This window comes from Manis pentadactyla, chromosome 1, assembly GCF_030020395.1.
Source record: "Manis pentadactyla isolate mManPen7 chromosome 1, mManPen7.hap1, whole genome shotgun sequence".
In the NCBI taxonomy this organism is placed as follows: Eukaryota; Metazoa; Chordata; class Mammalia; order Pholidota; family Manidae; genus Manis; species Manis pentadactyla.
Genome location: NC_080019.1, coordinates 65977013 through 66004302, shown reverse-complemented (window position 1 = coordinate 66004302; position 27290 = coordinate 65977013). Strand labels below are relative to the sequence as shown.

The 27290-nt window shown below is 43.0% G+C and overlaps 1 protein-coding gene across 1 annotated transcript; it reads left to right on the top strand.

Annotated features, from left to right (window-relative positions):
* Positions 1–14212: 14212 nt before the first annotated feature.
* On the top strand, positions 14213–25782 carry LOC118928661 (alpha-1,4-N-acetylglucosaminyltransferase-like). Its single transcript, XM_057497962.1, has 2 exons — positions 14213–14837; positions 24518–25782. Exons 1-2 carry the CDS (start codon positions 14427–14429, stop codon positions 25130–25132), a joined length of 1026 nt encoding a protein of 341 aa, XP_057353945.1. The 5' UTR covers positions 14213–14426; the 3' UTR covers positions 25133–25782.
* The last annotated feature ends 1508 nt before the right edge of the window (positions 25783–27290 follow it).

Sequence of the window (27290 nt, the reverse complement as noted above, 5' to 3'; positions counted from 1 at the left end):
GAGTCAACACCAGAAGGCAGGTATGTTCAGCATAGAGGGGCACCAGAGAGCGGAGAGGCACGTGTCTGGGACTGGCATGGGACAAGGTGGCCATAGCAGGCCTGATCCTATGACTGGGGACAGCCCCTCAAGAACAGGTAGATTCTTATAGCAATGACCCTAATATTACTGCTGGCCCAGGTCTGGCACATCAGCTTCCAGGTGACTCTCTGGTTTGGGTAAAGATGGGCTCATGGGTATCCTACCCCACAAAACGGAGCTCAGTTCTACAGAGTTCTGGGAAGATCATTAGATCAATGGTTCATAATCCAAGGGTGTAAGCAGAATTATTCTTGGAGTTTTTTTCAAAATCAACACACAAGGGCTTCACTCTGCACATGACAAATTAGAATCTCAGACTAGTTTGGGGTGGGATGAGCAGGCAAAGATAACATTACACTCAGATACAACCTGCCACTCCCTGACCAAGGTCGGTTGTGCCATTTTGAGGGCAGAGACCATATCTTTTTACTTTATGCTCAGCACAGTTCTCCCCACATAATAGGCCTCAAATAATACTTGTTAATTGATTGAATGAATGAATATGATTATATGGACAAATACTTCCAGTGGCTGAAAGAACTGTTGGATCTGTCAACAAATACAGGGAAGGGACCGGATTTCTCATGATAGATTTTTAACTACAGTTGTAAGGAAGCCTTCCAGTTACCCATTCATAAGAACAGCTAACTATGACAACACTAATATGTATTATATCAACTAGGGTGATACGGCATTATATGGGGATACTGAATGAAGCATGTATTTGTATTAACATCATATATGACAGCATAAAAGGAAAGGAGGCAGTCTACCTAACTCTCAACTAATTATATAAATCTGTGGCTTAATTCTGGCTTTGGAAACAATGGGGACCATAATTACAAGCCCAAATAGAATCCCACAAGTGTTTGACAAAAGCACATAAGGCTCCTTAACAGGATTAAAGATGGCAGTGTGAGAGGTGAGACAGAGACCTCCTCCTAAAACCATGTAGAATATGAAAATATAATTAATACAATGAATCCTGAAAGAGCAACAGGAAAGAAGGCTGCACCAGACTGCATACACCTGGAGAAAAGAGCAGACCTCATGGAAAAGTGTAACGTGCCAAAGCTGTGACCCAGCAGGGCCCAAGCCCTTCTCCCACCCCAGCTCACTGGTGGGAGGAAAAGAAATAGAGCAGAGAGGTAGTGGAGGCCTGGGACTGATGAATACCTAGCCATGGAGATCTCTGGGAGCAGGAACCTACAATGCATGGTGCTCTGGTGATTTAGTGGGGTTGAATAGCTAAGACAGGTGGAATACCTGGAAAGATGGAGATTCCAGCTGTTTGTGGAAAACAGGGTTTCATATCTGGCTGACCTGGGTGGGCTGTCTGAGAGACTTCCTAAAAGCGAGAGGGCTGCTAAAGGGGCAAGGATTTCACAGAGTTTACTGCTCAGGAGAAAGGACAGGTAGACAAAATTGTCCAGGTACACTCTGCCCAGCAGGTTTAGAACTTAAACGATCTTCAGGAACTCCATCCCCATGGTTGGCTAGCAGCTCCAAGGCCCCCCAATATGATATGGAGCCTGCTGTGTCTTCCTCCTGGCTAGCTTGTACCTGACTCAAGCTCACAAACCAGCAACACCTACCCTGGTGTCAGGCCAGCCAGAGGGAAGCCCTGCCTACAGCAGCTACAAACACAAGGCATAGAGGATTATGCCTTTGTGTTTGGCCCACTGTTTCTGGTGGTGGAGACAGGCATAGGAGCTGGGAAGCAGAAACAGCTCTTTCCTCCCCTCAAGAACCAACATTGCTCCCTTGTGACCCCCAACATTGCTTCAGGGGCTGAGCAGCTCCAGAGACTAGAGCTTCTGGGCACTAGAGGTCACCACAGACAAATTATGAAACTTCAAAGGAACCTGGTTCAGAGCAAAATTATGAATACACCTGAGAAAGATTCAAATGAAATCGACCTCATGAGTCTTCCTGAAAGAGATTTCAAAATAAAAATCATTAACATGCTCATGAAGGTACAGAAAAATATTCAAGAACTCAGGAATGAATTTAGGATGGAGATCCAATCATCGAAAAACACAATAGAGGGTATTAAAAGCAGATTAGATATGGTAGAGGAGACAATAAATGAAAGAGAAATTAGGGGAGAGGAATACAAAGCAGCTGAGGCACAGAGAGAAAGAAGGATCTCTAAGAATGAAAGAATACTGAGAGAATTGTGTGACCAATCCAAACAGAACAATATTCATATTATAGGGGTACCAGAAGAAAAAGAGAGGAAAAAGAGAAAGTGTCTTTGAGGAAGTAATTGCTGAAAACTTCCCCAATCTGGGGAAGGAGATAGTCTCTTAGGCCATGGAGGTGCACAGATCGCCCAACACAAAGACCGAAGGAGGACAACACCAAGACATAATAAGTAAAATGGCAAAGATCAAGGATAAAGACAGACTATTAAAAGCAGTCAAAGAGAGAAATAAGATCAAATACAAAGGAAAACCCATCAGGCTATCATCAGACTTCTCAGCAAAAACCTTAACAGGCCAGAAGGGAGTGGCATGATGTATTTAATGGAATGAAACAGAAGGGCCTCGAACCAAGAATACTTTTTCCGGCCAGATTATCATTTAAATTTGAAGGAAGGATTAAACAATTTCCACATAAGCAAAAACTGAGAGAATTTACCTCCCACAAACCATATCTACAGTATATTTTGGAGGGTCTGCTATAGATGGAAGTGTTCCTAAGGTTTAATAACTGTCACCAGAAGTAATAAAACCACAGTAAAGAAAGTAGAACAGCTAATTACAAAGCAAATGCAAAATTAAATCAACTGTCCCCAAAGTCAGTCAAGTGATAGACAAAGAGTACAGAATATGATACCTAATATATAAAGAATGGAGGAGGAAGAAAAAGGAGGAGAAAAAAAAGAACCTTTAGACTGTGTTTGTAATAGCATGTTAAGTGAGTTAAGTTAGACTTTTTAGACAGTAAGGAAGTTAAACTTGAACCTTTGGTGCCCAGAAATCTAAAGCCTGCAGTGGCAATAAGTACATGCCTATCGATAATCACCTTAAATGTAAATAATCTGAATGCACGAATCAAAAGACATAGTCACTTAATGGATAAATAAACAAGACCCATCTATATGCTGCCTACAAGAGACTCACTTCAAACCTAAAGACATACACAGACTAAAAGTGAAGGGATGGAAAAAGATATTTCATGCAACTAAGAGGGAGAAAAAAGCAGGAGTTGCAGTACTTGTATCAGACAAAATAGACTTCAAAATAAAAAAGTCACAAGAGACAAGGACATTACCTAATGATGAAGGGATCAATCCAAAAGGAAGATATAACCATTATAAATATTTATGCACCCAACACAGGAGTACATACATATGTGAAACAAATACTAACAGAATTAAAAGGGGAAATGCAATGCAATGCATTCATTCTAGGAGTCTTCAACACTCCACTCACACTGAAGGATAGATAAATCAGACAGAAAGTAAGTAAGGACACAGAGGCACTGAACAACACATTAGAACAGGTGGACCTAACAGTCATCTACAGAACTCTACACCCAAAAGCAGCAGGATACACATTCTTCTCAACGGCACATTGAACATTTTCAAGAAGAGATCATATACTAGGCCACAAAAAGATCCTCAGTAAATTTAAAAAGATTGAAATTGTACCAATCAGTTTCTGAGACCACAAAGGTATGAACCTAGAAATAAATTACACAAAGAAAATTAAAAATCCCACAATCACATGGAGGCATCACAACATGCTCCTAAATAACCAATGGATCAATGACCAAATAAAAACAGAGGTCAAGCAATATATGGAGACAAATGACAACAATAATTCAACACTGCAAAATCTGTGGGACACAGTGAAGGCTGTGCTAAGAGGAAAGTATAATGCAATACAGGCCTACCACAGGGAAGAAGAACAATCCCATATGAACACTCTAAACTCACAACTAATGAAAGTAGAAAAAGAAGAACAAAAAGGTACAAAGTCAGTAGAAGAAGGGACATAATAAAGATTAGAGCAGAAATAAATAAAGTTGAGAAGGTTAAAACAATAGAAAGAAAGAAAAAAAACAATAGAAAGAATCAATGAAAGCAAGAGCTGGTTCTTTGAGAAAATAAACAAAAATAGATAAACCCCTAGCCAGACTTATCAAGAAACAAAGAGAATCTACACACATAAACAGAATCAGAAATGAGAAAGTAAAAATCACTATGGACACCAGAGAAATACAAAGAATTATTAGAGAATACTATGAAAAATTATATGCCAACAAACTGGATAATGTAGAAGAAACAGACAACTATTTAGAAAAATACAACTTTCCAAGGCTGACCCAGAAGGAAACAGAAAATCTGAACAGACCAATTGCCAGCAACCAAATTGAATTGGCAATCAAAAAACAACCTAAGAACAAACCTCCTGGACCAGATGGCTTCAACACTGAATTTTATCAAACATTTAGTGAAGACCTAATACCCATCCTCCTTAAAGTTTTCCAAAGAGTAGAATAAGAGGGAATACTTCCAAACTAGATGAGGCCAGCATCACTCTAATACCAAAACCAGCCAGACAGCACAAAAAAGGAAATTACAGACCAATATCCCTGATGAACATAGATGCAAAAATACTCAACAAAATATCAGCAAACCGAATTCAAAAATACATCAAAAAGATCATCCATCATGGTCTAGAAGGATATATTCCAGGGATGCAAGGATGGTAGAGCATTCTAAAATCCATCAACATCATCCACCACATCAACAAAAAGAAGGACAAAAACCACATGATCATCTCCATAGATGCTGAAAAGCCATTTGACAAATTCAACATCCATTCATGTTAAAAACTCTCAATAAAATGGTTATAGAGGGCAAGTACCTAAACCTAATAAAGGCCATATAAGACAAACCCATTGCCAACATTGTACTTAACAGTGAGAATCTGAAAGATTTTCCTTTAAGATAGGGAACAAGACAAGGATGCCCACTCTGCCCACTTCTATTCAGCATAGTACTGGAGGTCCTAGCCAAGGAAATCAGACAACACAAAGAAATAAAAGGCATCCAGATTGGCAAGGAAGAAGTTAAACTGTCCCTCTTTGAAGATGAGATGATATTGTACATAAAAATCCCTGAAGAATCCACTCCAAAACTACTAGCACTAATATCTGAATTCAGCAAAGTTGCAGGATACAAAATTAATACCCAGAAATGTGTTGCATTCCTATACACTAATGATGAAATAGCAGAAAGAGAAATCAGGAAAACAATTCCATTCACAACTGCATCAAAAAGAATAAAATACCTAGGAATAAACCTAACCAAGGAAGTGAAAGACCTATACCCTGAAAACTACAAAGCACTCTTAAGAGAAATTAAAGAGGACACTAACAAATGGAAACTCATCCTATGTTCTTGTCTAGGAAGAATTAATATCATCAAAATGGCCATCCTGTCCAAAGCAATATACAGATTCAATGCAATCCCTATCAAATTACCAACAGCATTCTTCAATGAACTGGAACAAATAGGCAAAAAATTCATATGGAACCACCAAAGACCCCAAATAGCCAAAGCAATTCTGAGAAGGAAGAATAAAGCTGAGGGGAATTATGCTCCGCAACTTCAAGCACCACTACAAAGCCACAGTAATCAAGACAATTTGATACTGGACAAGAACAGAATCATAGACAAATGGAACAGACTAGAGAGCCCTGATATAAACCCAAACATATATGGTCAATTAATATATGGTAAAGGAGCCATGCACATATCATGGGGAAATGACAGCCTCTTCAGTATTGGCAAAACTGGACAGCTACATGCAAGAGAATGAAACTGGATTATTGTTTAACCCCATATACAAAAGTAAACTCGAAATGGATCGAAGACCTGAATGTAAGTCATAAAACCATAAAACGCATAGAAGACAGCATAGGCAAAAACCTCCTGAATATAAGCACGAGCAACTTCTTCCTGAATGCATCCCCTCGAGCAAGGGAAACAAAAGCAAAAATGAACACATGGGACTACATCAAGCTAAAAAGTTTCTCTATGACAAACGACACCATCAGCAGAACAAAAAGACATCCTACAGTATGGGAGAATAAATTTGTAAATGACATATCCAACAAGGGGTTAACATCCAAAATATTTAAAGAACTCACACACCTCAGTACCCAAAAAGCAAATAACCCTATTAAAAATGGGCAGAGGATATGAACAGATAATTCTCCAAAGAAGAAATTCAGATGGCCAACAAACACACGAAAAAATGTTCCACATCACTAATCATCAGGGAAATGCAAATTAAAACCACAATGAGATATCACCTCATACCAGTAAGGATGGACAGCATCAAAAAGACTAAGAACAACAATGATGGCAAGGATGCAGGGAAAGTGGAACACTCCTACACAGCTGGTAAGAATGTAAGCTAGTTCAACCATTGTGGAAAGCAATATTGGGGTTACGCAAAAGACTAAAAATAGAAATACTATTTGACCTGGGAATGCCATTCCTTGGAATTTACCCAAGGAATACAACTGCTCAGACTCAAAAAGACATATGTACCCCTATGTTTATTCCAGCACTGTCTACAAAAGCCAAGAAATGGGAGCAACCTAAGTGTCCATCAGTAGATGAATGGATAAAGAACAAGTGGTACTTATACACAATGGAATACTATTCAGCCATAAGAAAAACAAATCCTACCATTTGCAACAACATGAATGGAGCTGGAGGATATTATGCTCAGTGAAATAAGCCAGGAGGAGAAAGACAAGTGCCAAATTATTTCCCTCATTTGTGGAGTATAACAATGAAGCAAAACTGAAGGAACAAAATAGCAGCAGACTCAGAGACTCCAAGAAGGGATTAGTTGTTACCAAAGGGGAGGGGTGTGGGAGGGCTGGTGGGGAGGGAGAGAAGGGGATGGAGGGGTATTATGTTTACTGCTCATGGTGTGAGGGGTCATGGGGAAAACAGTGTAGCACAAGAGAAGGCAAACAGTGAATCTGTGGCATCTTACTACACTGATGGACAGTAACTGCACTGGTGTTTGTATGGGGACATGATAATATGGGTAAATGTAGTAACCACATTGTTTTTTCACGTGAAACCTTCATAAGAGTGTATGTCAATAATACCTTAATAAAAAAATAAAAAACTAAAATTAACCTGAGATTATTATCTCAATTCTATGAGGTTTTTGTAGATTTATAAGAAGATGGTAGAGAATGCAATAGAAAAACAAGCAATGTGCATGGAAAAGCAATTTACAGAAGAGGAAAACAAATAGCTAATGTATAGGTGAAGAGATGCTCAACATCATTAGTTATCAGAGCAGTGCAAGTGAAAGTAACGGGAACACCTCACAGGAATGTCAGTGTACTTCTGACAGTCTAGCAATTGGTCACCAGCCCAGAACTGGCATGACAGGTACATCAGTGGAATGGCTATGGTGGCAAAGAGAGACGACATTGTTTTGGTACACGTCCTGAGACTGATCTAGATACTGCTGCCTCTGAATATTCAACTTGTCAGCAACAGAGATCAACGCTGTGTCCTTGATAGGGCACTACTTCTTGAGGAGACCAATGGCTACTTGGTACCCGGTTGGTTGAGCACATCAGGCCCCTTCCATTGGAAAAGCCACTGGTTCATCCCCCAGGAATGAATATTCCAGATATGAGTTTGCCTTTCCTGCCTGCAAAGCCTCAGCCGCAACACTGTCTGGTGTTATCGGATGCTTGCTCCACAGACATAGAATCTCATAGAGCAAAGCATTTGAGCCTGGGACTCACTGCACAGTGAGCAGAGGTACAGGAGCAGCCCCATGAGCATGGAACCTGCTGGTTGTGTCACGTACCGCCCCATCCAGAGGCAGCTTTCAGGAGCAGCCTTCTCAAGGAGCAGCTGGTATGCTAGCTTAGAGAAGACTCGGAAAGAATAGGGGTGCCATGCTTCAGGATACAGTAGATTTATATCAATTCAGAGAGCTGTGCGTGGTGCTTATTCCCAAATAGGAAGAGAACAGGGGTCCAGGAATCAAGGTTTGTGAATAGCTGTGGCCCCACTGACCACCACTCCTAATGCCTAATCGGAGGATTTTATGCTTCTGTTCCTGCAACTCTGAGCTGTTCAGTGTTGGAGGTTCTGATCCCAAACAGAGCAGATTCTTGCCAAGTGACACGGCAAGGTCTCATTGAATTGCAAACTGCTGCAGGGCATGTTGGATTTATTTTGCCTGGGGACCAGCAAGTAAAGGGCCCAGTTCCTCTGGTGGAGGTCACTGACTCTGATCAGCAGCCAAGAGGTCAGGCTGCTTTTACAAAAGCAGTGGGTGGAACCTCAGAGATGCATATGGGGGCCTCCTGGGGCTCCCCTACCCCAACAACTGAGAGCAGACATGGGCAGAGGCTGTGGACTGAGAAAGGGCATGACTCTGGAGGGTTCAGGCACTTCAGGATGATGAGCTGCACAGCCTTTTAGCTGCCACACCGGATGAGATGACCTCTGAGGATGAGGGGCATTCAGAATGGATAAGGGAGGAGGGGGTGGATGAATTGCAGCCCTGAGATCAACTACAGTGACCAGGACTGTACTTCAACTGCCTAATATCCTTCCTATTAGTTTCTCCTCAGGAAAAGGCCCATGGGAACCATGGAGGCACTGCTCCCCACCCCGTGCAGACAAGCAGATCTGTAGCTCACGAGGTGCATGGCAGCAGCCTTGATAGTGTGCCTCATGAACCCCCAACCAGAAGGAGCACAACTGACCCAAGGCCCTCCGTGAAATACATGAAGCCACGCCCCTCATAGGCTTCTCTCAGCATCGAGTGTGTGGCGAGAACGCTGAGGCCCCTCCTGGGAGACCCAGGACCCCCGGTGGGCGGCTGGTTTGAGGACTCGCTGAGGCCCCGACCCTTCCTTAGACGGGGCGGCGCAGGCGCAGGACTCTTAAGCCCCAGCTTCTCTCCGACTTGCCCTGGGAGCTGACAGCTGTCCCAGCCTTACACAGCTCCCCTCCTCTTTTCTCTCACACAGGCATTTCCCCTAATAAATCCTTGCACAGTTAATCTCGTCTGGTGTCTGCTTCTCAGAGGAGCGGAACTAACATAACTTGTACGTGAGGGGCGTGGGGAGGGAGAAGAGCTAAGAATGACGCCCTGATTTGGGACCTGGGTACTGGGAGCATGGTGATTGTCAGGGGCGGAGTTCAGGAGACCGGACACCTCTGTTAGGGAGAAAAGGCACAAGAGGACAGACGGAGGGCTGTGGAACGACCAAGGCAGGCAGGCAGCGGCCCCAGGCCTGGACAGCGGTTCAGCCTGTACAGGTTCCTGTTGCTGATGAAGTCATCCTTGGGTGGGTGGTCAGCGAAGGCCTGGTCCCAGTTCCCCACATCTTAAGAGGAGCTCCAACTGCCCCCATGGCTCAGAGGCAGATTCTCATGAAAACATGTGGCCGGAGATCAGAGACACATAGCGTACCGTGGGGCTTCTGTCTTCGTCATCTCAGGCTCCTATAACAAAACACTACAGTGTTGCTCACAGTTCTGGAGGCTGGAAGTCCAAGGTCAAAGCGCAGAGTGGGTTTCTGGCGAGGCCCCTCGTCCTGGTTTGCAGACAGCTCCACTGACAGTGTCCTCACATGGCCTTCCCCTGGTGCGTGTTCATGGAGGGAGATCTCGGTCTGCCTCTTCTAATAAGGATCCCACCCTCATGACCCCATCTAAATCCAATCACCTCCCAGAAGCCCCACCTCCGATACCATCACACTGAGGGGTAGGGATTACTGTATGAATTTTGGTGGTGGGGGTGAGTGTATGTTGGGGGGACACAATCATTTAGTAGCAACAGTTACTTTCAGCTGTATTAGGAGGTCCTCATTGTAACGGTCGCTCGTCTTTATAAAGTTCCTGTACCATGTGGATTCTCGGCATAGATGGCTCCAAGATGTTCCCCATTCCTGATAGGAAGAAGAAACTAAACACTACCTTACAGAAAGTAATAGCAAAGCACCTTCAGCCAGCTCTCCATTCTCCAACTGGTTCCACTGTTTTCTGTAGGCTTTTTACTGACCCTGTTCTTCAGGCTGAAAGTGTGGTGTGGACCTAAGTGCTTCACCGAGGACTATTTTTTCCTTATCTCACTGTCCTTATCCTCGATCCCTTTTTTTATCTGCAAGTACATTTTAAAAGGGGGGAAATCTCATGAGTCAATAGAATTCCAGAACAAACCCAGAAACACATTTTTGACAACTACATCAGGTTTCCTAAGGAGGAGCATGGTGTGGCTGAGTGGAGAACAGAAGAGCAGTGCCTCCAGAAACACAGGGCTAAAACCGTTTTCTTAGAAATGCAGAATAGTTTAAAGTATTGCCTTGGAACAAGGTGATTTTATTCTGGCATGTGAATTCGCTGATTTCTAATAAGAATTTTTCCCCCAAGTCTTAGTGTTAATAATGTCACACCTCAATATGCTTCAGTTATTCACCCATGGGTTCCCAGAGGTTAGGCTATGGATTATTTCTCACTCAGCCTCTGTCTAGCTATTTTCTTGATATTCACATAAACCCAACATTGCTGTCCCTGTTCAGAACTCTGGTTAAAAGAATTGGCAATGTCAATAAGATATTGTTCTGGGTATTGTTTTACCATGTTAATAACTGAATGCTTTGACTTGTTTATCAATCTCACTTGCTTAACAAATATGTTAAACCCGGAACTCTGGTTCTACACGCTCCAAGGTAAATGGAACAAGTATTGTTGGCTTGAACATTTCCTTTTTGCAGTAAATCAGTGTTCAAAGAAGCTATGGAATTAAGCAGTGCGGTTTCTGTGTGTAATTCAGTTCAGCAAACATGCATTGTGAAAAATTTCTCTCTTTTCCTTCATGATACAATGGGTCCTTTATAGCAGAGGGAGTTTAGTCCCTAACCCTGAACTATTTCCAGTTGTGGTTATCAGCGGTGCAGGGTTGCAGAAATCTCTGCTCTGCTGCTGTGTTTGTCTCCCCTGTACTGCCTTTTCTTTGCACTACCTCCAAACATCCAAAGAATAGCACCATGAAACAGAAGGAGCATGGATTCAGTTTCTCCCCACCCCGTTCATTTATTTGGGGCTACAGCAACCCACACTTCTCATCACTCAGCCGCAATCCCCCAGGCCCACTGCCCAGTGGACTGGCCAGGTCTGGCTTACTCCATAGCGGACAAAGTAAGAACCCTCTCACTGGAGGCACAGACTCCTAGGAAAGTAGTGATATCTGGATGCATATGGGACTGTCATCTGGGTATTCAGACCCACCCACTGCTAAGAGATAAATAGCTCTTTGCACACCTCTACTTGGATTTATCTAACTTGGGGTATCTAGTGGTTGTTTAGCTGGTTGGAGAAAGCCTGAAATAGTGTGGTGAAGACATTTAGAGGAATTTTGAACAGAGTTAATGTCACAGAGGGTCAAAGGGCAGGGGCGTTCTGTGAGTGATGAGTAGAATCTGTGGGTAAGTGGCACCTGGGATAAAGGCAGTAGTGCTGTCGTGGCTCCAGCATGCAGGGTTTCCTGAAGCCCATCCTTGGGGCCTCGAAGGATCCATGGGGTCCAGGGGAGACACTGCTGCCGTGGCACCTGCCCACATATGCAGAAATGCAGGCAGGGCGGAGGGCAGGCCGTGCTGCTCTCACACAGGGAAAGCTGAAGGGCGGATCTGGGGTCCTGGGGAGTTCCTGGTGGAGGGCTCGCATGTTGGGAGGCCCCCTCAGAAAGGCCTGGGAGGGACATGGGGCTGTGAGGTCCTGAAAAGGCCCCAGGAACCGTGACTGACTGCTGGTTTCGGCACCATCGCTTCAACTCTCACACAGGGCTGAGGATTTCCTTCTTACTGGGTCCTGGGGAAAAAGATGTCATTCATCTGAAAACAATAACTTAATGTTTGTCATCAGGGAGCCCAAATACCACTACAATAGTATTCTGGTTTTCTCCTCTTTTCCTCGGTGGGCAGTGTGAGGTGCTTCTGTGGCTTACAGAGGACTTTCCTCTTCGTGATAAGCCCAAGGTCAGTCACTGTCCACCCAGCACAGGGAAGCTGAGGCTCTGGGCAGTGTAGAGGCTTGTCCTGGTGTCCTCAGCCTGTGGTGGGTACAGGCATGGCTCCAAGCTCAGTGCCTTCTCCATCACACCCCTTTCTTGGTTCTTGGTCAGACCAGTCCTGCTCTTTGTGCTTAGGATTTCACTGCATCAGTAGTGCTCACTGTCATCCCTGTAACAAAGACCACCCAACAGCTACTTCATTGCTCTCTGCCTCAGTTGACAGGTTCTGCAATTGGTTGGAAGGCGCTAGGGTGTGTGACCTCCCTGGGATGTGACTCTAGGAACACTGCTCTCCCTCCCCTCCACAGGGAAAGAATTACCCATCTATACAATGCTGGGGAACTTTGGAAAGGTGCCAGGGCTCCCTGCGCCTAGAGTTGGTGAGGTCCAGAGGAGGAATTAAGCTCCGAAAGGAACAGATGAGTGTAGAGACTCAAAGGGCTGTTTGTGGGAAACTTGGGCACAAAGGTGACTGGGGCAGCTCTGTCTCCCATGACGTAGGACCTGTGTGTCCATCCAGAGTCTGCTCAGGAGGGGACCTGTGTTCACACCAGACCACCCAGGGTGAACAGTGGATACCTGTTCATGCCTGAGAGAAGGCTCTGGACCAGAGATGTATGACTTCCTGAGCGGAAGGTGGCTCCAAGGAGGACCACTAAGCCTCAGGCCAATGGGGAGCGGCCCACAGGAGAGTGACACTATCTTGGGAGGTGTGGAGACTGCCACCTCAGTGGAGGGCAATGAAGCTGACCTCGGGAGTCCGGAAGGAAGCTGATTCCCCACTATGGAGGACCTCAGGGCAAAAGGACCCTTCCTGAAACCATAGTAACTGAAATTGAGGAACCGATTCTTGTTCCAGATCGCCAGGCCCTCAGACTAGGTTTTGTCCATTGCTTATTTGGATTTTCTCTTCTTTTAATCAAACAGTTTTTGTACAGTTAGGGTGAATTTACAGGATAATCTGATGAAGAGATTTTCCCAGGACTCTGCCCATGATTTGGATTGGAGCTGCACTGCTGAGGCGCATGACCTGTTGGCCCCAGGGCTATGCCATGACACAGCTTTCTCCCGGTGAACCCTCCTGATGGACCCACAGGGAGTCCTAGTGTCTAAGTCACCTAAAAATTTGTGTGAATCCCTTATTCCCCCAAGTCTCCGTGGGGTAACTTAGTAAAGGGAGGAGCTTCTTGAGAACTTCTTGTGTTTTGTGGCCATCTGACAATGATTTCCTTCCCTCAGTTGTTGAAATGGAAGATTAGGTGTTGATTTATCAGGTAGTGGGAAAAGCTTGTCGTCATTGCTAAGGTCTCAGATATTGGCAGACTGCAAGTCTCTGGCTAGAAGGTAAGCTCTGATTCATTGGTTTTGTATTTTCTAGAAGAGTTGTATGTAATGTGAAAACTAGATGACCAACGAACTGGGATCTCTGCTCTTCTGCAGTTAGGTAGAGTTAGAGCTAATATTTATGGAGAGGGAGGCATGGCTGGGAATGGCTCAGGGCTGGGGCTTTGGTGGCAGGTGGACCCAGGTTAGGGTCATGGCTCTGCTAATTGGGATCTTGGAACGTTATTCAAGTCTAACCTTCAGTTTGCTTCCTTAGGTTAATTTTCTTCTTAATTCTCTTAGTTTTTCAGTAAATTATCTTGGATTTTCTAGGTAGGCAATCCTATTTTCTACAACTAATTTTCCTCTTCCTTTTTAGTATATATTAGACATTCTCTGCTCTTGTTTTACTGCAGTGGTTAGATGTAACAGAATGATATTGGATGGGAACAGTGAGAATGGATCACATTCCTGGTCCTTAATGGGGATGGGTTGAAAGCTTCCGGTTAAGTATGATGATTGCTCTGTGTTCTGGTAGACATTGTTTGTGAGCTTAAGCAAATTTCCATGTGCTTTTTAAATATCATGAATGAGTGTGACTGTTCTTGTCATCTTTGGAGCAAAATGATCAAATAGCTTTTATTTAATCTGTTAAAGTATTGCATTTCATTTATAGTTTATCTATTAATGAATTATTTTCCTCTTTCAAATCATCCTTAAATTCCTCACATAAGCCTTAGTTAATGTATTTTTCATTTTAATATTGCTGGACTTGACTTGATCAGATTTTATTTAGGATTTTCAAAATCTTAGTTAAGAAGTGTTCAGGTTCCATTTTCTTGTGTGCCGTCTCTTATCAGGTTTTGTGGATCTAATTTTTCATTAATTGTGTTGATTTAAGGAGCAGGCCGGGAGGGAGAAGTAGACATGCTGAAGGAGCTCCAGCTCTCCCTGTCGGTCATCCTGCTGCTTGCTTGTGTCTTCTTCTACCAGCTCACCCTGAAGTCCGTCTGCCTCTTCTCCTGCCTGCCTCCCTCCAAGTCCCAGCAGGGGCTGGAAGCCCTCCTGAGCCATGGGCGCAGCATCGTGTTCCTGGAGACCTCAGAGAGAATGGAGCCATCGCCCCTGGTCTCCTGCGCTGTGGAGTCTGCTGCCAAGATTTATCCAGAGCGGCCTGTGGTGTTGTTTATGAAGGGTCTCAACAATTCCACGCAGCTGCCCACCAACTCCACCTACCGAGCCCTTTCCCTTCTCTCAGCAATAGACAATGTTTTCCTCTTCCCTCTGGATATGGAAAGGCTGTTTGAAGACACGCCATTGCTTTCATGGTACTCTCAAGTAAGTGTTCAGAGAGTCTTAGAATGTCAGTGTTGGGAGGGACCACGGAATATGGGGGCCATCTACTCGCTTTATAGATGAGTAAACTGAGGGTAAGGACTCACTGTCAAAGATAGGACTGGAGCCCAGATCCTTTGACCCATGCCTGGCCTTTTCCTCTGGTATCAGCATCAAGTCGTGGTTCAAATAAAAAGGAGACTTAAGCAAGGCTGATCTTTCCCCTGGGGTCATTTGCTTCCAGGCTTACTTCTTAGGATCTAGGTTACTTTGAGACTATTCTTAACTAATGAGTTTCTGTATCTTCTCTAGGTATACAGACTACTTATTTTTCACTGACAGTTTTAAATCCATCTATGTGAAACTTTGGCACAAGAAGGAGATACTAGGTAATATTTAACTTGAAAATGATATAAATAGGAAATTCATGAAAGCTCAGGTGGCATGTTATGTGAGATTGGATTATTATTAAGATATGATCAAGAAAGCCCTGGAGCTCTTGGGAATTTTGTAATCTTCATCTCAGTAACATAGCATAATAAGTAAATAGTATTTCAATTAAACAGCTCCCTCATGAGAACCCACAACCAGGTAATGCTTAAGGAAATTATAATAAAATCACTCAATGATTCCATTCTGCAGGTTTTAGCTATGGCATCATATGAAGGCTACAACTCAATGAGGATTAAATATTCCTACATTATAATGTCATTATAATTATTTTAGCTCTTCAAAGCTCCCCATATCTATGTGGAAGAAAAGACCTGGAGAAAATACACAACACACAGTAAAAGTAGGTGTTTAAGTATGATTATGTTATGTTATGAGTGAATTTAGTGATGAGAATGTTAGTTTATAAATAAAATTATGTTTTAAAAATAGTAATTTAGAGGTGGAGCCAAGATGGCAGTGTGAGTAGAGCAGCGGAAATCTCCTCCCAAATCCACATATATCTATGAAAATATAACAAAGACAACTCTTCCTAGAATAAAGACCAGAGGACACAGGACAACATCCAGACCACATCCACACCTGAGAGAACCCAGTGCCTCATAAAGGGGGTAAGATACAAGCCCCGGCCCCGCGGGACCCGAGCGCCCCTCCCCCCAGCTCCCGGCGGGAGGAGAGGAGTCTGAGTGTGGAGGGAGATGGAGCACAGGACTGCCGAACACCCAGCCCCAGCCAACCTGACCAGAGCGCAGAAACATTGCATGCGCGGGGCCCTGGATACTAGGAAAACAGGGCAGCAAGACTGGTGAGTGGGTACCGGAGGCCAGCGTGAAGGACAAAAGAAAAGCGAGCAGCCATTTTATTATTTATTTATTTATTTATTTATTTGTGGTTGTTGTTTTGTTTTGGCGAGTGCTTTTTGGAAGTCTTAAAGGGACAGGGACCCCAATACTAGGGAAACAGGGCAGAAAGACTGATGAGCGGGTGCCTGAGGATGGCGCTGGAGAATAAAGAAAAATGAGCGGCCATTTTTTTTTGTTGTTGTTGTTGTTGTTGTTTTGTTTTGTTTTGGCAAGTGCTTTTTGGAAGTCTTAAAGGGGCAGGGTGGGACACTTAGTCCAGAGGTAGGGAATCCGGGGATCTCTGGGCACTCTAACCCCTGGGCTACAGGGAGCAGGGAGGCCCCTTACGGAGATAAATAGCCTCCAGGCCGCTCCCCCTCCAACGCGACTCCACCATTTTGGAGTAGCTGCCCGAGCCAGGCCACGCCCACAGCAACATCCGGGATAAATTCCATAGCAGCCGGGCAGGAAGCAGAAGCCCTGTCTGCGCGCAGCTGCGCAACACAAGCCACTAGAGGTCGCTGTTCTCCCAGGAGAGGAGGGCCACAAACCAACAAGAAGGGAAGTCCTTCCAGCCGTCACTCGTCCGAGCTCTGCAAACTATTTCTATCACCATGAAAAGAAAAAATTACAGGCAAACCAAGAGCACAGAGGCAACACCAGAGAAGGAGACAGACCTAACCAGTCTTCCTGACAAAGAATTCAAAATAAAAATCATAAACATGCTGACAGAGATGCAGAGAAATATGCAAGAGAAATGGGATGAAGTCCGGAGGGAGATCACAGATGCCAGGAAGGAGGTAACAGAAATGAAACAAACTCTGGAAGCATTTATAAGCAGAATGGATAAGATGCAAGAGGTAATTGATGGAATAGAAACCAGAGAACAGGAATGCATAGAAGCTGACACAGAGAGAGATAAAAGGATCTACAGGAATGAAACAATATTAAGAGAACTGTGTGACCAATCCAAAAGGAACAGTATCCATATTATAGGGGTACCAGAAGACGAAGAGAGAGGAAAAGGGATGGAAAGTATCTTCGAAGCAATAATTGCTGAAAACTTCACCAAACTGGGGGAGGAAATAATCGAAAAGACCACAGAAATACACAGAACCCTCAACAGAAAGGATCCAAGGAGGACAACACCAAGACACATAATAATTAAAATGGCAAAGATCAAGGACAAGGAAAGAGTTTTAAAGGCAGCTAGAGAGAAAAATATCACCTATAAAGGAAAATCCATCAGGCTAACATCAGACTTCTCGACAGAAACCCTACAGGCCAGAAGAGAATGGCATGATATATTTAATGCAATGAAACAAAAGGGCCTTGAAAAAAGGATACTGTATCCAACACGACTATCATTTAAATATGATGGCAGGATTAAACAATTCCCAGACAAGCAAAAGCTGAGGGAATTTGCTTCCCACAAACCACCTCTACAGGGCATCTTACAGGGACTGCTCTAGATGGGAGCACTCCTAGAAAGAGCACAGAACAAAACACCCAACATATGAAGAATGGAGGAGGAGGAATAAGAAGGGAGAGAAAAAAAGAATCTCCAGATAGTGTATATAACAGCTCAATAAGCAAGCTAAGTTAGGCAGTAAGATACTAAAGAGGCTAACCTTGAACCTTTGGTAACCACGAATTTAAAGCCTGCAATGGCAATAAGTACATATCTTTCAATAGTCACCCTAAATGTAAATGGACTTAATGCACCAATCAAAAGACACAGAGTAAGAGAATGGATAAAAAAGCAAGACCCATCTATATGCTGCTTACAAGAAACTCACCTCAAACCCAAAGACATGCACAGACTAAAAGTCAAGGGATGGAAAAACATATTTTCCAGCACACAACAGAGATAAGAAAGCAGGGGTTGCAGTACTAATATCAGACAAAATAGACTTCAAAACAAAGAAAGTAACAAGAGATAAAGAAGGACACTATATAATGATAAAGGGCTCAGTCCAACAAGAGGATATAACCATTCTAAATATATATGCACCCAACACAGGAGCACCAGCATATGTGAAACAAATACTAACAGAACTAAAGGGGGAAATAGACTGCAATGCATTCATTTTAGGAGACTTCAACACACCACTCACCCCAAAAGATAGATCCACCGGGCAGAAAATAAGTAAGGACAGGGAACCACTGAACAACTCCGTAGAGCAGATGGACCTAATAGACATCTATAGAACTCTACATCCAAAAGCAACAGGATATACATTCTTCTCAAGTGCACATGGAACATTCTCCAGAATAGACCACATACTAGCCCACAAAAAGAGCCTCAGTAAAATCCAAAATACTGAAATTCTACCAACCAATTTTTCAGACCACAAAGGTATAAAACTAGAAATAAATTCTACAAAGAAAACAAAAAGGCTCACAAACACATGGAGGCTTAAAAACATGCTCCTAAATAATCAATGGATCAACAAACAAATTAAAATAAAGATTAAGGAATATATAGAAACAAATGACAACAACAACACAAAGTCCCAACTTCTGTGGGATGCAGCAAAAGCAGTCTGAAGAGGAAACTATATAGCTATCCAGGCACACTTGAAGAAGGAAGAACAATCCCAAATGAATAGTCTAACATCACAATTACCAATTGGAAGAAGAAGAACAAATGAGGCCTAAAGTCAGCAGAAGGAGGGACATAATAAAGATCAGAGAAGAAATAAACAAAATTGAGAAGAATAAAACAATAGCAAAAATCAATGAAACCAAGAGCTGGTTCTTTGAAAAAATAAACAAAATAGATAAGCCTCTAGCCAAACTCTCAGCAAAACTTAAGAGAAAAAGATAATCAACACAAATCAACAGAATCAGAAATGAGAATGGAAAAATCATGACAGACTACACAGAAATACAAAGAATTATTAAAGACTACTATGAAAACCTATATGCCAACAAGCTGGAAAACCTAGAAGAAATGGACAACTTCCTAGAAAAATACAACCTTCCAAGACTGACCAAGGAAGAAACACAAAATTTAAACAAACCAATTACAAGCAAAGAAATTTAAATGGTAATCAAAAAACTACCCAAGAACAAAACGCCTGGGCCACACGGATTTACCTCGGAATTTTATCAGACACACAGAGAAGACATAATACCCATTCTCCTTAAAGTTTTCCAAAAAATAGAAGAGGAGGGAATACTCCCAAACTCACTCTATGAAGCCAACATCACCCTAATACCAAAACCAGGCAAAGACCCCACCAAAAAGGAAAATTACAGACCAATATCCCTGATGAATGTAGATGCAAAAATACTTAATAAAATATTAGCAAACTGAATTCAAAAGTATATCAACAGGATCATACAACATGACCAAATGGGATTCATCCCAGGGATGCAAGGATGGCACAACATTCAAAAGTCCATCAACATCATCCACCACATCAACAAAAAGAAAGACAAAAACCACATGATCATCTCCATAGATGCTGAAAAAGCATTTGACAAAATTCAACATCCATTCATGATAAAAACTCTCAGCAAAATGGGAATAGAGGGCAAGTAACTCAACATAATAAAGGCCATATATCATAAACCCACAGCCAACATTATACTGAACAGCGAGAAGCTGAAAGCTTTTCCTCTGAGATCAGGGACTAGACAGGGATGCCCACTCTCCCCACTGCTATTTAACATAGTACTGGAGGTTCTAGCCACGGCAATCAGAAAAAACAAAGAAATACAAGGAATCCAGATTGGTAAAGAAAAAGTTAAACTGTCACTATTTGCAGATGACATGATATTGTACATAAAAAACCCTAAAGACTCCAACCCAAAACTACTAGAACTGATGTCGGAATACAGCAAAGTTGCAGGATACAAAATTAACACACAGAAATCGGTAGCTATCCTATGCACTAACAATGAACCAACAGAAAGAGAAATCAGGAGAACAATTCCATTCACAATTGCATCAAAAAGAATAAAATACCTAGGAATAAATCTAACCAAAGAAGTGAAAGACCTATACTCTGAAAACTACAAGTCACTCTTAAGAGAAATTAAAGGGGACACTAACAAATGGAAACTCATCCCATGCTTGTGGCTAGGAAGAATTAATATCGTCAAAATGGCCATCCTGCCCAAAGCAATATACAGATTTGATGCAATTCCTATCAAATTACCAGCAACATTCTTCAATGAACTGGAACAAATAATTCAAAAATTTATATGGAAACACCAAAGACCCCGAATAGCCAAAGCAATCCTGAGAAAGAAGAATAAAGTAGGGGGGATCTCACTCCCCAACTTCAAGCTCTACTATAAAGCCATAGTAATCAAGACAATTTGGTACTGGCACAAGAACAGAGCCACAGAGCAGTGGAACAGACTAGAGACTCCAGACATTAACCCAAACATATATGGTCAATTAATATTTGATAAAGGAGCCATGGACATACAATGGCTAAATGACAGTCTCTTCAACAGATGGTGCTGGCAAAACTGGACAGTTACATGTAGGAGAATGAAACTGGACCATTGTCTAACCCCATATACAAAAGTAAATTCAAAATGGATCAAAGACCTGAATGTAAGTCATGAAACCATTAAACTCTTGGAAAAAAACTTAGGCAAAAACCTCTTATACATAAACATGAGTGACCTCTTCTTGAACATATCTCCCCGGGCAAGGAAAACAACAGCAAAAATGAACAAGTGGGACTATATTAAGCTGAAAAGCTTCTGTACAGCAAAAGACACCATCAATAGAACAAAAGGGAACCCTACAGTATGGGAGAATATATTTGAAAATGACACATCCGATAAAGGCTTGACGTCCAGAATATATAAAGAGCTCACATGCCTCAACAAACAAAAAACAAATAACCCAATGAAAACATGGGCAAAGGAACTGAACAGACAGTTCTCCAAAAAAGAAATACAGATGGCCAACAGACACATGAAAAGATGCTCCACATCGCTAATTATCAGAGAAATGCAAATTAAAACTACAATGAGGTATCACCTCACACCAGTAAGGATGGCTGCCATCCAAAAGACAAACAACAATAAATGTTGGCGAGGCTGTGGAGAAAGGGGAACCCTCCTACACTGCTGGTGGGAATGTAAGTTAGTTCAACCATTGTGGAAAGCAGTATGGAGGTACATCAAAATGCTCAAAACAGACTTACCAGTTGACCCAGGAATTGCATTCCTAGGATTTTACCCTAAGAATGCAGCAATCAAGTATGAGAAAGATCAGTGCACCCTTATGTTTATCGCAGCACTATTTACAATAGCCAAGAATTGGAAGCAACCTAAACGTCCATTGATAGATGAATGGATAAAGAAGATGTGATACATACACACAATGGAATACTACTCAGCCATAAGAAGAGGGAAAATCCTACCATTTGCAACAACATGGATGGAGCTAGAGGATATTATGCTCAGTGAAATAAGCCAAGCGGAGAAAGAGAAATACCAAATGATTTCACTTATCTGTAGAGTATAAAAACAAAGGAAAAACGGAAGGAACAAAACAGCAGCAGAATCACTGAACCCAAGAATGGACTAACAGGTTCCAAAGGGAAAGGGACTGGGGAGGATGGGTGGGTAGGGAGGGATAAGGGGGGGGGAGAAGAAGGGGGGTATTAAGATTAGCATGCATGGGGGGTGGGAGAAAGGGGAGGGCTGTACAACACAGAGAAGGCAAGTAGTGATTCTACAACATTTAGCTATGCTGATGGACAGTTCCTTGGAGCACAGTCTGAGCTGCATACCTCACTGTTTCTGTGTTTGGTTTTAGGATTAAGGTGGGCCTGGGATGCAGAGCCCCAGATGAGCCAGTAGGGCATCCTACCTGGCCATGTGCCTATGGTGGTCACGGCAAGATACCCCTGGGATGCCTGGCTGAGGCGCGCTCTGCCTTGGTTAGACATCTCAGGATTGCCGGGGGCCAGCTTGCAAGGGTGACCCAATGTGCCATCGCCTGCTAGTGGCCACAGGGTATGCTGTGTGGACTGGCAAGTGCAGGCAGGCCTTGAAGATGCCCAGGGAGGAGTAGGGGGGCAGAAAGGGATGAGCAGCCAGAGGCCTAAGCCCCTTTCCGGTGCTCTCAGGGGTTTCTTGTGTTTTAGGTTGGTGTCTGTCCAGTGTCCACATCAAAGCAGGCTTCTTCCTCCTCTGGTTCCGTGTGGCTTCTGATGTCTTGTGTCTCTGGGTCTGTTCACTAACTATCATCAATTTACAAATAATCAACTTTACTTATTTTTACCAAACCCTTGATTCTTTTGAATGGATGGATCTCTCGAGCCAGGCTACCTGGGTTCAAACCCAACCTCTGCCTCTTACCTTGGGCAGATTACTGAACTTTTCTGTCTTTTCAGTTTTGCACTTGAAAAAAAGGGAATAATCACAATACTGCTCTTTGAGGTTTTGTGTAGATTATAAAGAGCTTGGGACACAGTTTCGATAAATGTTAGCTCTTATTGTTTATGAGGTTTTCAGTAGTTGCACACATCATGGGGACACTGACAACTCGTGTGATGATTTCCACCCGGTATTAGTTGACCTGCTCTCCTTGGGCTTTGTGGTGGAATTTTTAAGAATATTTGTTTTGTTAAAAGCCGAGTGTTGTCCTTTAATCTTCTAATCAGCGTATTTCAATTACAAAAATCTATTTTGTTTTCTGTACTCAAAAGTTTAGCATTCCATGTGGGAACATTGTCATTTATCTTGATTTATTTTTATATGTTTTCAAAGTCATTTCCTGCATTGCTCCCATTTTAGCATTTGCAGTCATCCCTGACCCCTCTCTCCCCCACTCCACATCCAATCCAGCAAAACCCAGACTGGCATTATCTTTACCACGTGCCCAGGGTCTGCCTGTTTTTCCGACTCCCTCCATTATCATCCTCCTGCACTCTCATCTTTTGCCTGTATTATTTCAACAGCCTCCTAACTTGTCTCTGTGCTTCTGTCCCTGCCCCCCCAAACTCCTGCCCCTGTTTTCCACACAGCAGCCAGTGTGACCCTTTTAAGACTGACTCAGAACGCATGTCTCCTTTCTTCCAAACTGTTCCAAAGAATTTCAGTCTCTATTCCAGGCTAGGTGACCTGCCCCCATCCCACCCCAGTGTTTTCTGATCTCATCTCCTTCCTATCTTCCTTCCTATTCTGCCTGGGCCACAAAGCCTCCTTCCTACTTATGCATACAGAGCTCTTCCCTTTGCACTTGTAGCAAAGCCCTTGTAGAAGTAACTACCTTTGCACTTGCTGTCCCTTTGCCTAGAACCTTTTCCAAAATGTCAGCATGGTTCACCCATCCACTTCATTCAAGTTTCTCCTGGAGCCCAAAATAAGGCAGTGCTCCCCCCTGCCCCCTTCAGAACCTCCTCATCTAGCTTTTTTTCCTTCATTGTCCTTATGAACATCCAACCTATTGTGTATTTACAATTGACCCTTGAATAACACCAGTTTTGAATTGCACATATCCACTTACATGCAGAATTTTTTCTATAAACATATTGGAGAATTTTTTTGATAGTTGTAACAATTTGAAAAAAATAGCATTTTCTTTTCTCTAGCTTTATTGTAATAAAACAGTATATGATAGATATGACATACACTATATGTGCTAATCAGTTTTTAAATCTTTTCTTCAAGGTTTCTGGTCAACAGCAGGCTATTAGGAGTTAAGGTTTGGGGATTCAAATATTATACATGGGTTTTCTACTGTGTCAGGGCTGGCACCGCTAACCCCTGTGTTGTTCAAGAGTAAACTGTGTTTGTTTACTGTCTGTCTCTTCCCAGGAGGGACTTCGTCTTTCATAGATAAGTGCTTAACAGCTGTGACAAAGCTTGACACATTGCATGTAAGCCTTCACCTAATATTATTAATGTAGTTGATTAGTGAAGGAAGGCACGCATGCATGTATGTATTTTAAGATTCTTTTACCAATTCCCAAAGAGCACACCTATTGATCTATTCCAGTTTCCTAGGTTTTTTTTGGTCAGTTTCTGGCATTTTTAGGACTTAGAGAGAATTCTTTCTTCACAGTCATATTTGTGGCTAATGTACACCCTGCTTTAAATGACTCACCCAGTTCATCTTGAAACCCCTTCTGGGTTTCTTCTTAACCTTCCCACTGCTTTTAATTTTTCTTTTTTAACAGTTTTATGAAATCTTTAAAAGCTGCTTCCCGTTGATACTGATTGCAGTAACCTTTTTACTTATAGGCAACTCTTTCGGGTGGAGATAATTTTTGTAAATTTGCAAAACTGGGCTTTGGGCAAATAGATTTCTGAGAAGCTAGCTTGCTTCCTCCTGCTGAGCTACCTGGGCCTGGCCACCTACTGTGACACCCCTCCCTCTTCCCTGCTAATTTTCACCTGCTCCTGCAGATCAGTGCCAGTACTGAGAGACACTGGCTCCACGTCAGCTCAGATGCGTGCCGTCTCGCCATCATCTGGAAGTATGGCGGCATCTACATGGACACCGATGTCATTTCCATCAGGCCCATCCCTGAGGAGAACTTCTTGGCTGCACAGTCTTCTCATTACTCTAGCAACGGGGTATTTGGATTCCTGCCCCGCCACCCTTTCCTGTGGGAGTGCATGGAAAACTTTGTTGAACACTACAATTCGGACATTTGGGGCAACCAGGGTCCCAATTTGATGACAAGAATGTTGAAACTGTGGTGCAAACTCAGAGACTTCCAGGAGGTGAGCGACCTCGGGTGTCAGAACTTGTCCTTCCTACATCCCCACAGATTTTACCCCATCTCCTATCCACAGTGGAGGCGCTACTATGAAGTCTGGGACCCAGAACCGAGCTTCAACTACTCCTATGCCCTGCACCTGTGGAACTACATGAATCATAACAAGAAGGTCGTGGTCAGAGGGAGCAACACACTGGTGGAAAATCTCTACCGTAAGCACTGTCCCAGGACTTACAGATACCTGATTCAATGCCCAGAGGGGCTGGTGACTGGCATGCCAGGGCCAGGTAACAAATAGAGCCAGCCCTGGGGTGTTGCTGACGTGGTGTGGAACTGGACTTTCCTGGAGTGCCACACTTTCACTTCATCTCCACTTCCCCAGGGGTGTGGAGCTTGCCCACCTATCAGTTAGGATTACCTTTGTCTGTCTATAATAGAAAAATCCCAAAGACCATTGGTATGTAAAATATAGACATTTAATTATCTCTCATATACATGAAGTCTGAAGGCAGACAATTCAGGGTGGGTATGGTGACTGCAGTCATCAGGGACCTAGGATTCTTGCATCTCTCCAAGTGTCATCCTTAGTGCCAGTAACCCACCCATGGTCAATATGGCTTTTGATCAGCCCATCGTGTCTGCATTTCAAGCAAAAGGATGAAGGAAGGAGAAATGTGTACCTCTTTTATTTTATGAAGCCTTCCAGCAAGTACCATATAACACTTCCCCTTACATCTCACTGGCCAGACTGTAGCTGCAAGAGAGGCTAGGAAATTTAAGGAGGAAATGAAAATGGGATAGGCAGCTAATAGTTTTGCTCATGTTAAATTTATTTCTGTAAGATTAATTTCAGGGTCTTTTAGAGAATGGACTGGGAAAGAAAGAGAATTGATTTCTAACCTGATTTTGATATACATTAATACATTCAGTCAATAAATATTAACTGAGCCCCTTCTGTGTATTGAGCACTGACTCAAGTGCTGAAGAGACAGCTGGATCAAGCAGACAAGTTCCTGTCTTAATCATTTCGGCTGCAATAACAAAGTGCCACAGACTGGGTGGCTTCTCAATAACAGAAATTTCTATCTCACAGTTCCAGAGGCTGGAAGTCCAAGGTCAACATGTTTGGGTTCTAGTGAGGATCCTCTCCCAGGTGGCAGATGGCATGCTTTTTGTTGAATTCTTATATGGCCGAAGTGCCAGCGAGCTCTCTGGCATCCCATTTACGGGGGAATTAATCCCATCAGTGAGGGCTTCACCCTCATGAGCTAATTACCTCCCTGAGGCTCTGCTGACCAGTTTCATCACATTGGGGGTTAGGATTTCCACATATGAATTTTGGGGGGACTTAAATATTCAGTCCATTGTAGGTCCCTAGATCTTACGTCCCAGTGACTGCCCCATGTCCCCCTGGCACAGTCCCCTCCCCTCTCCAGGGTGTCTGCTGTTCCTCACTCTACCTGCACTGGCTCATAAAAGCCAATTACAAGTTTGAAATTTAAAGCTGCTACACCTTTTATGGTCACATAAGAGTTCACCTCCTCTTCCCAGAGGGTATGACAATTAATATTTTTACCACAAATATTCATCAGACAAGATTTTCCAGAACTTTCCTTTTGGTAGTTTGCTTTATAGGAAAATAGTTATAGTTTCTTCAACTATGAATTTATGATCCTTTTTCAAAGAACATGCATCCATCCTCTTTCATTCTGATATTTCTCCCTTTGAGGATCACTGCTTTGACAATTTTATTTTAAAATACTCAGAAGTCACGTGTTCTTCCCCACCTTTATTTATTCCCAGCTACTTGCTCTGGATTCTTAGATATCTGACACCATTACGCCCAACGTAAGACTTAGAAACCTGCAGGTATTCCCCAGGGCTGTGTTCTGAGTTGTGTCTCCAGAGACCCTGCTAGTTCTCGGCTTTCCTGATTGTCTCCACAGGTGAGGGTTCTTAGGGTGGGCCCTCTCAGGGAGGAGTGGGGTCACACACACTGATCCCATTTCCCACATCTGGAGAATGCATGACAAATGGTTCTCCAATTAACATTGCCAACCACTACGGTTTTGAATGCTTTGGTTAGAAATGTTTTCATTGTTTCAAAAACTGTATGAATTGTCTCATCATGGGACCAAACAGGTCAGCCTGAATGTCACATTTTTCAATGTTGGGCTGTGATTATATGAATTCAGTGTGGTGATATTAGTAATTTGATGTTGTGGGGAAGTTGGGGTCCCTATGGCCAAGATCCTCACTGAACTAAGATAACCTGATGATGTAACTGGCCTGTTGCTAGGATACCGCTTCCACACCTTTAGGCAATAACCTATTATTGCACTCTATGGGCGGAGGCAGAGATGCTAGTGCTCGACCTACTGCCAGAGAACAAGCCGGGTAATAAGCCCTTTCACCCCAAAGAATGTTTTGCTATTAATTTCTTTGGTCACATTGAA

Excerpts from the sequence above, each read along its gene's own strand:
- LOC118928661 (XM_057497962.1), top strand. The coding sequence starts at position 14,427 with ATGCTGAAGGAGCTCCAGCTCTCCCTGTCGGTCATCCTGCTGCTTGCT. Across the intron at positions 14,838-24,517 it reads TGCTTTCATGGTACTCTCAA|ATCAGTGCCAGTACTGAGAG; the intron begins GTAAGTGTTCAG and ends CTGCTCCTGCAG.